This window comes from Rasamsonia byssochlamydoides, assembly GCF_041956645.1.
Source record: "Rasamsonia byssochlamydoides strain NRRL 3658 unplaced genomic scaffold VTN77scaffold_120, whole genome shotgun sequence".
NCBI classification, from domain to species: domain Eukaryota; kingdom Fungi; phylum Ascomycota; class Eurotiomycetes; order Eurotiales; family Trichocomaceae; genus Rasamsonia; species Rasamsonia byssochlamydoides.
The window spans coordinates 39,920-49,491 of NW_027192503.1; the positions used below are offsets into that span (position 1 = coordinate 39,920).

Here is a 9,572-nt window from a genome sequence, read left to right on the forward strand (position 1 = left end):
GATGCTAGACAGTGGTGAACGCTCCCATTGCTGCGCTGGGGCAGAAGTAGAAGAGCCCCAGCAGAGCAAGCAACGTCGTGATGCTGCAGCGGTGGACTGAGGAGGGCGTGGTTGAGGTTGAGGTTGCGGAGTAAAATTTGTGTCGAGGAGCTACAAGCCAAGAAAAGGCTGCGCGGCTCTAGTGTGGCTGCCAGTCATCTGTGTTGATGCCTGATATTTCCAACTACTTCAGGCATCAACGACAGGACGATGGGTTTCTGCCACCTTCGGCAGCCGCCCTCGAGCAGTTACTAAGTGGCGGAGATGGTGACTGGACTGGGGAGTCAGTGAGCAACTTCCAGGTCATACTTTCCCCATCGAATCTCCCTCTTCGATCCCTCCCCTGGCTGATCCAGGCCTCTTTGTACATTTCTGCCAACAGGCACTACCGCAATCTGCGTTGCTTTCTCGCAATTCCCACTCCTCTCAGCTTACCCCTCTCCCGTTGGCCTCTGATATCATGGCTGACGATACTACTCCGACGGAGGACACCTCCATCACCTTCAACGTGAAGGCATCCAACGATGCCAAATTCACCCTGACCCTGCCGACTTCCACGACCGTCTCGGAGCTCAAAAATAAATTATCCAGTGAGGAATATGCGAATACACCCGCCGACCGTCAGCGCTTGATCTACTCCGGCCGCGTGCTCAAAGACAATGAGACCCTCGCGACGTACAAGATCAAAGACGGACACACCATCCATTTGGTGAAGAGTGCAGCCAGCAATCAGCGACAGGCTCCGGCCGCTCAACCCGCATCGACAACAGCGGGTGCCAATGCCAATCAGGCCATCCCCGGCGTTCCTACCAATATCGCTGCTGGCACGGGTAACAATCCGCTGGCCGGCTTGACGGGTGCCCGATACGCAGGATTTGCTCAGCTTCCGGGCGCAAGCATGTTTGGACCTGACGGTGGGGTAAATTCATCCATTCCACGTACACACGGTTGAATCTTTTCTGACAGTTCTTTCAGATGGGACCCCCTCCTGATGCGGAGGCTTTGCTCAGCATGCTCGAGAATCCGCAATTCCAGGCGACCATGAACGAGGCTTTGCAAAATCCAGCGGTTATCGACATGATGATCCAGCAGAACCCCATGTTTCGCGAAATGGGCCCAGCTGTCCGACGGATGTTTCAGAGCCCCGAGTTCCGGCGAATGCTGACGGATCCCAACGCGATTCGCCAGATGGCACAACTTCAACGAGCCATGGGTGGATTTGGTCTCGGGGGCGGAGCTGGCAATACCGCTTTCCCTGCTCCAGGTGTCACAAACACAACCCCGGAAGAAAACAGGGGCCAGCAACAGCAGCAAGCTACCCAGAACACAACCGTGCCGCCTGTCAACCCCTTTTTGCTCGCAGGCAACCCATTCGCGAACCTCTTTGGAGCCAATCCCGCTGCGGGTGCTGCGAACGCCCGCTCAACAACTCCCTCTGCAGGTGGAGAGCAGACTACTACTGCTACTGGCCAAGGAACGACAGGCGGGGCTACCCAAAATCAACAGAACCCCTTCGCGATTCTCTTCCCTAACCCGGCCCTTTTTGGTATCCCAACGACGCAACCTGGCGCAACTGACGGTAACGCGGCATCGCAGCAGCAACAGCAGGAGGGTTCCCAAGCTGCTTTCAACCTCTTCAACCCACAGAATAACCCGTTCCTTCGAGACCCGACACTCTTGACGCACTTTATGCAGGCCATGGGCGGTCAGCCTGCGACCGGTGAGACAGCAAACAATCCTTTTGCAGCATTATTCGGTTCCCCACCCCCGCAAGATAACCGACCACCGGAGGAGCGATATGCGGAACAGCTCCGCCAACTGAATGACATGGGATTCTATGAGTTTGAGAGGAATATCGAAGCTTTGCGGAGGGCAGGGGGTAGCGTGCAAGGGGCAGTGGAGTATCTTTTGAACCATCCATCGTGAGAGTTGTGGCGATTATTTTCCACGATTCTTTTCATGGCCCATGCTGGTTGTTCTTTTCCTCCATCGGTCTCTTTGTGGGTTGCTCCTGCCGTCCCTTTTTTCCACTTTTCCGTTTCTGGCGCGCCTGTTCATGAATTGTTTACACGGGACGTTATGGACGGGTATGTACATCCCGTGAGCAAGACGCGAAAGCCGTTTTATCATTGTCTATTCCCATTACCTTTGGCATTGGTGAGAGACTAGTAATAGTAGCTCTAGTGGCTCCTCTATGGACCCATAAGATCTCAATGCATGTTGTAATGCGACTTTAATCGATTTCAAGTCCTAATATGCTAGTGGAAATGCTAGTGGAGATTCTCTGATTGTCGATTAATAATTAGTAGCAGCAATTTGAGCGAGTTAATTTAGGTAGTGTGCAATAATTAAGGTCACGAAACAACGACGCTGTAGCTGATTGTGTTATTTCTACGGAGTACTACTACGCCATTTTCAGGCACTCCAAGGCCAACAACTTTTATCCCTAGAGAGCTTGTGGGAGGATTGTGGTGAGGTATTCTATCTATACGTATCAGAGGATATGGGGTTCATCATGGGGGCCAGAGTCCGGCGCGGAATGAACCTAAACCAAACAGGGGCGGAGCCGCATCGATGGCCGGGCGGCCTGAAACAACTGACGACCGTTAATTAAAGATCTTCATCTCTCCCTTTTATCAATCAGCTAGACAGATCTCCGTGCCAGATCTCCTCATCTCTGATCAGCAGCATCCCCCTCTCGCTATCTCCAGGTACTCTGTGCCGGTTCCACTCGTTAAGCATCACGGTCCCTGACCCGCGCAGTCCACTCGCCATTCTCTCCGCTTACATAGCCCCCTCCTGCTCGTCTCTCGCTCTCGACGATCACCGCCTCACTCGTGACCACTCTCCAAATCTGGACAGCGGACAAGACAACAGAGAAGGACCAAAGCTGGTGTCTCAGTGGACTGCGCTCCACCTCCATTTCCTGCTGGACATAGGGACTTTTCACGGTTGATGTCTCCCCGATAGCGTAGCGTTTCGGTCGGCATCCACGGCGGATTGTCTGCCTTATTCCAACATGGCATTAACAACTTACCTTCGGGCGTGGTCAGTAATAACTTGGTTGCTTCTGGTATCATGCGCTCGCGCATTCTATATTCCTGGTGGGTGCCTGTTTCAACATCGACGACTACCAACAAACTGAGGTACCTGCTGACGCATGATCTCCTCTAGGTTATTCAGTAATAAGCTACCGCGATGACGAGCCGATCCCCCTCCTGGTGAACAAGATCTTCTCCGACAACACACAGCTTCAGTATGCCTACTTTGACCTTCCTTTTGTCTGCCCCCCGACCGGTCAGAAGCACGCCGGGTCTCCGTTCGGCTCTGGACACAGCATCTCTCTCAACCTGGGAGAAATCCTGCGAGGTGATCGCATCATGACATCGGATTTTGAGCTTGTCATGGGCAAGGATGTCGAATGTCAAGCGCTATGTACTCGGGAAGTCGATCGCAAAGGTGTCAAATGGGGCCGTGAGCTGATCAAGGACGGATATGTGGCCGAATGGATCGTGGATAATTTGCCTGCAGCAACCAGCTTCGTGACGGTCGACCGCAGCCGGAAATACTATGCCACTGGGTTCAAACTGGGCTACCAAGACTTCTCTCCTGCCGATGGCAAGCCACGGTTCTTCATCCACAATCACTTCACGATTGTGATCCGCTGGCGGAAGGCCCCAGGCCGGGCCGGTGAAGAAGGACGTAAGGTCATTGTGGGCTTCGAGGTCTATCCGAAGAGCATCGGCCTCAACGATCGCGACGAGAGCAGCTGCCCAAAGGATGTGCACGGCGACCACGCCGGTCTGGAGCTGTACATTGCGCCAAATACCTCGAGACTGGAGGAGAAGTATCCGGGCTCATCGTACATTCCCGAAGAGGACGACGAGGTGGACGATGGCGCGAAGATGCAGATCCCTTACACTTATTCTGTCTACTTCCGGGAAGAGGACAAGGTCGAGTGGTCGAACCGGTGGGACCTGTACTTCACGGACCAGGCCGACAGCTCGATGACACACTGGCTCGCGATTATCAACTCTTTGATCATCTCCGGCGTGCTTGGTGTGACTGTGCTTGTTATCTGGGGAAGAACGGTGCAAGGGGATGTGAAGGGCCGTGGAGACGGTGCTCTAGAGGATGGCAAGAAAACCCGCTCGAAGAAGTCGAAGGTCGGGGAGAAGAAATCCGGGGAAGGGCTTCTTGAGCAGTCGGGAGCTGGCGATCAGGACGCCGATCTCTCATCGGACGACGAGGTGGAGGACGTGACAGGCTGGAAGCTGCTTCACGGCGACGTCTTCCGGGTGCCTGCTTACAGCGGCCTTCTCGCGCCTCTCGTCGGATCGGGTATGCAGCTGCTCTTCGTGGCAGCGGGGCTTCTGATCCTCAGCTGCATGGGTATCTTGAATCCGAGCTTCCGTGGCGGCTTCGTTAGCGTTGGCATGGGCTTGTTCGTGTTTGCTGGCCTCTTCTCAGGTTACTTTTCTGCCAGGCTTTACAAGACGTTTGGAGGGCAACACTGGAGAAAGAATACCATTATTGTGCGTGCCCTGTCTTAGTCGGTGTGAGGGGTTAGTTGCTAACGGCTGCACAGACTGCTTCATTGTTCCCCGGGCTGACCTTCTGTCTGATCTTCATTCTCAACCTGTTCGTTTGGGCCCAGGCTTCCAGCACGGCATTGCCGTTTGGAACACTGGTGGGACTTATTGCTCTGTGGCTTCTGATTCAAGTCCCGCTGGTCTATGTTGGCAGCTGGTATGGATACGTGCGTGCCGCCGCTTGGGAGCACCCGACCAAGACGAACTCGATTCCTCGCCAAATTCCCCCGCAGCCGTGGTACTTGCGTGGTTTCCATGGCCCACTGCTGACCGGTCTGGTACCTTTTGCGGTGCTGTTTATCGAGCTGCTATTTGTCTTTAAGAATCTGTGGCAGGACAAGAGTGGATATTACTATGTTTTTGGCTTCCTCAGTGTGGTCAGCACCATTTTGATCGTCACGGTCAGCGAGGTGACCATCATTGCGACATACAGTCAGCTCTGCTCTGAGGTGAGGAATCGCACTTCCCGCATGACCAGCCTTGTTACTAACTTGACTGCAGAACTACCACTGGTGGTGGCAGAGCTTCTTGACCGGAGGCAGCAGCGCGTTTTGGATCTTTGCCTACTGTATCTGGTACTACCTTTTCAAACTGCACATCACGGGCTTTGTGTCGAGTCTTCTCTTCTTCAGCTACAGCTTCCTGGCCTGTGTCGTTTACGGGCTGTTGACGGGGACTGTGGGCTTCTTGACGGCGTATGCATTCGTCAGGAGAATTTACAGGTATGCCTCTAGCAGTCATTCTCCAGTAGTCATTCTCCCCAAGAGTATACTTGTACTGACTTTACTCTCACAGCGCGATCAAGATAGATTGATTCTAGCACCTGGTCGATAGCAACCTAAGAGCCACCGAGCTAGAGGAAACCATGTGAAATGGATTGTCATGCCATCCTGTTTGTCTCAGTATATTACGGTTTTTGTCTCAGTATATTACGCTTTTTTTTTCACGCAGAGACTCGTGTTCAATTCTTTAGACACTAACCCACATTCCTTGAGCAGTGGTTCTTCTATACTGTGTATTTTTCTTTCATTCTGTTCTGTTACCCAGCATAGTCTTTCCTCGGCCGTTGTCTCTTAGTTGTGAAGTATACATCTGTCTGTCTGTCTGTCTATACTTAAATTTCTGCTTAGAGGAATTTCATACCCCTGTCGGATTAAGAAAGGACTTCTTTCACGACCGTAAGAACGGAGGGACAGATCGGGTATTCATATCCCTCTCTCTAGTGCATTATTATATCTCTAGTGTACTGTACTGTTCTGTACAGTGGAGATGGACAATGTGGATCTTTGCCAACTCAGCATGACTGACTCATACCTCATAAAGGAAGTAATTTCTCTCAGGCACCCGCGATAAATCTTCAATCGTCAATAATGCCCAATGTTAATAGGGTGATTCCATGCAAGAATATACCTAGTTTGGCATGGAAACAGTGCCTGACCATAATACGTGGGGAAGAACATCCACTCTGTATGTCCCACACTTTATTCATATAACGCTGGTAGGTATGTGCAGTACGTTTTAGTAGGAAGCAGTATTGTCAGAGTACTCACACTCACCATTGGTATTATACAGAGTACTGAGATGCCTACCAAACTGTATGATTTCCCATCCATCATGTGTGCTTAAAGTCCTGTCCCGCCACACGTATAAACGTCAGTTATGTAACATGCGGAAAGCTCGAAACCGGGAGAGAGTTGTCCACAGTGTGGGTGTCACTGGTTCCGCCACTTGGCCCGGAGAGGAAGATGCCACGCCGCTCCCTGATTGGAGGACGGTGACGTGCTCGCTTAACGATATTTTATCCGGCGATAAAGTTGCACTAACGACCCGGAGACGCGCAGTCGGATCGAGTGCATCCAAGGATTGGGGATTCAGCTTGCTATCAGATGGGTACGAATCATCCTTTATGAAGCTGGGTGGAAGGGCATGTCTGCCCGATATCTGTCAGTATCGGGAGAATGGATGAAAATACAGTTCAGTCGCTGGTAGATCATCTGCAATGCCACGGTGGTAGTGATACCGATTCATGTCCAAAGGAGATGCCCGAGTCAGGTGGAGATAAGGCGGCTGATCGGGTGGTTCATCGTTGATAGCGACAACCACAAGAAAAAAAAAACCAAGAAAAAAGAGAAAGAAAGAGATTGCGTGTGTACTGAACGATTGATACACTAATGCAGACAGAAATTATGACAGTCTTCTGGACCGACCTTCTCTGCCAGGAAATCGAATCCCGCAATCGCGTTGCACGTGCGTCACACAATAATCATCACCACGTGACACGAAAAATTCGCGATAAGGAAGTCCCCCTCAGCGCAACGACGAGACAAATCGCCTCCCCTGACGATCCGGAGCGGAGATCCTGCCGTATGGATCGGCTCGGTTTCATCAATGATGATTCATAAATAATCGATTATCGGATTCCTTCTGGCTTGGCGCGCAATCCCCGCAATCACACCATCGCCCCAGAATATTGTGTTCGCCGTTCGCCCTCCGTCAACGGCGTTTGTTCCTGCAGTTCCGCCCGCCAGCAGTCGCGGTGGCCCACCGAGTCAAAGTCATCGTCTCTAGCGCATGGCAATGCTGGTTCCACGTTTCCATTTACAAAAGGAGGCCTGGGCCCCTCCAGGATCCTTTCTCTGTTCCGTCCCATTCACCACCCTTGGACCTCGACAAAGTTATTACCAGTCTCGCCTATTCTCGTCCGTCCGTGATATCGACAAGGAGCGCGTGAATCATGGCGGCCAAGAAGCCCAACATCCTCTACATCATGGCCGACCAGATGGCCGCGCCATTGCTCTCGATCCATGACAAGGACTCGCCCATCAAGACTCCCAACCTCGACCGTCTAGCCAGGGAGGGTGTCGTCTTTGACAATGCCTACTGCAACTCGCCGCTGTGCGCTCCGTCTCGCTTCGTCATGGTGACCGGTCAGCTGCCCTCCAAGATCGGCGCATACGACAATGCCGCAGACCTGCCGGCAGATGTCCCAACGTACGCCCATTACCTCCGTCGCGAAGGCTACCACACGGCGCTGGCGGGGAAGATGCACTTCTGCGGGCCGGACCAGCTGCACGGGTATGAGCAGCGCCTGACGAGCGACATCTACCCGGGCGACTACGGCTGGACAGTCAACTGGGACGAGCCGGACATCCGCCCGGACTGGTACCACAACATGTCCTCTGTCCTGGATGCTGGCCCCGTCGTTCGCACGAACCAGCTCGATTTCGACGAGGAGGTGATCTACAAGTCGACACAGTACCTCTACGATCATGTCCGGAAGCGAGGTGACCAGCCCTTCTGCTTGACCGTGTCGATGACTCACCCGCACGACCCTTATGCCATGACCAAGGAGTTCTGGGACATGTACGAGGGTGTTGACATTCCGCTCCCCAAGACGCCCGCCATTCCCCACGAGAAACAGGACCCCCATTCGCAACGAGTGCTGAAGTGCATTGATCTGTGGGGGAAACAGTTGCCCGAGGAGCGCATCAAGGCGGCACGACGAGCCTATTATGCCGCCTGCACCTACGTCGACACCAACGTCGGCAAGTTGCTTCGCGTGCTTGACGAGTGTGGACTGACGGATGATACCATCGTTGTCTTTACGGGCGATCACGGCGACATGCTGGGGGAGAGGGGTCTGTGGTACAAGATGGTTTGGTACGAGAATTCCGCCCGAGTGCCGTTCATCGTGCACGCTCCCAAGCGCTTCTCCCCGAAGCGGGTGACGGAGAATGTGTCCACGATTGATATCTTGCCCACGTTCGTATCGCTGGTCGGAGCGGAGTTGGTTCCTGGCCTCCCCATGGACGGCGTGTCGCTGCTGCCCTACCTCACCGGGGAGGACGGTGTCAAGACGGACACTGTGTTTGGCGAGTACATGGCCGAGGGGACCCAAACACCAATTGTCATGATCCGTCGTGGCCGGTGGAAGTTTATCTACTCGTTGCTCGACCCGCCTATGCTGTTTGATCTGGTCGCGGATCCAACTGAATCGAACAATTTGGTGGCGGGCCTGCCTGTTCCAGCCAAACCTGCTATTCCTTCTCACGTCAACCAGACAGCCGGTCTCCCGACGCCGGAAGACACGCCTGGCGCGACTCCATTCTTGAGCACGGAGAAATCCTTCTTCCCTAAGATCCCGGCGACTCCTACTCCGCCCCGGACCCCGAGTCCAGCCCGATCGGTCAGTCTCCCCGACACAACCGATCCAGCGGCTTTGCTGGCGCACTTTGTCGAGGAGGTGCACTCTCGCTGGGATCTGGAGCGCATTCACCAGGACGTGCTGCGCTCGCAGCGCCGGCGGCGGCTGGTGTACTCGGCCTTGATTAAGGGCCAGCCCACGGTATGGGACTACGAACCGCGGATCGACCCGAGTACGCAGTACGTGCGCAACCAGAGTAAGGGTCCTCTGGACGATGTTGAGTATATTTCGCGCTGGCCTCGCGTGCTGAAAAACTAGTCGACACGTGCACGAACATGAATAGCAGGCATGACGCTTTTTTAACCTTTAACGTATACTGATGACATATGCAAGATCTTAGCACATTTGGTCACTACACTGCACTTGCACAGGTTATTTTACGGTTCTGATCTGATATGATATAATGATTAAGCGAGGCGCTATACCCGGATTTATTATTCTTTTTTGGGCATTAAGCCATTCATCTCTTTTCGTGGTTTTTGTCTGGGTCTCATAGCGAGTGGACTGATTTTTTGCACATATGCATTGCATCAACGTGTCTTATCCCTGTACAGTAAAAAACAGAAAAAGTAAAATCTAAGAAGTACACATGAAAAAAATTCTTTTTTTTTCTGTAAGAACGAAGTCTTTTTTTCCCTTGTTCCAGAATAATGACCAAATGTAAATAAATAAATAAATAAATAAATAAATAAATAAATAAATAAATAAATAAATAAATAAATAAATAAATAAATAAA

The 9,572-nt window shown here is 52.5% G+C and overlaps 3 protein-coding genes across 3 annotated transcripts; all 3 read left to right on the plus strand.

The window, feature by feature from the left end:
* Positions 1–499: 499 nt before the first annotated feature.
* VTN77DRAFT_1311 (uncharacterized protein) lies at positions 500–1,965 on the plus strand (the record flags this gene model as incomplete). The annotated part of the gene is made up of 2 exons (XM_069417029.1): positions 500–958; positions 1,015–1,965. 2 exons carry the CDS (start codon positions 500–502, stop codon positions 1,963–1,965), a joined length of 1,410 nt encoding a protein of 469 aa, XP_069273023.1.
* Positions 1,966–3,058: 1,093 nt separating this feature from the next.
* On the plus strand, positions 3,059–5,445 carry VTN77DRAFT_1312 (uncharacterized protein; the record flags this gene model as incomplete). The annotated part of the gene is made up of 5 exons (XM_069417030.1): positions 3,059–3,143; positions 3,214–4,574; positions 4,628–5,080; positions 5,133–5,353; positions 5,427–5,445. The coding sequence occupies 5 exons, from the start codon at positions 3,059–3,061 to the stop codon at positions 5,443–5,445; spliced, it is 2,139 nt and encodes a 712-aa protein (XP_069273024.1).
* A 1,920-nt stretch (positions 5,446–7,365) lies between these two features.
* VTN77DRAFT_1313 (uncharacterized protein) lies at positions 7,366–9,093 on the plus strand (the record flags this gene model as incomplete). The annotated part of the gene is made up of 1 exon (XM_069417031.1): positions 7,366–9,093. The coding sequence occupies one exon, from the start codon at positions 7,366–7,368 to the stop codon at positions 9,091–9,093; it is 1,728 nt and encodes a 575-aa protein (XP_069273025.1).
* Between the last annotated feature and the right edge of the window lie 479 nt (positions 9,094–9,572).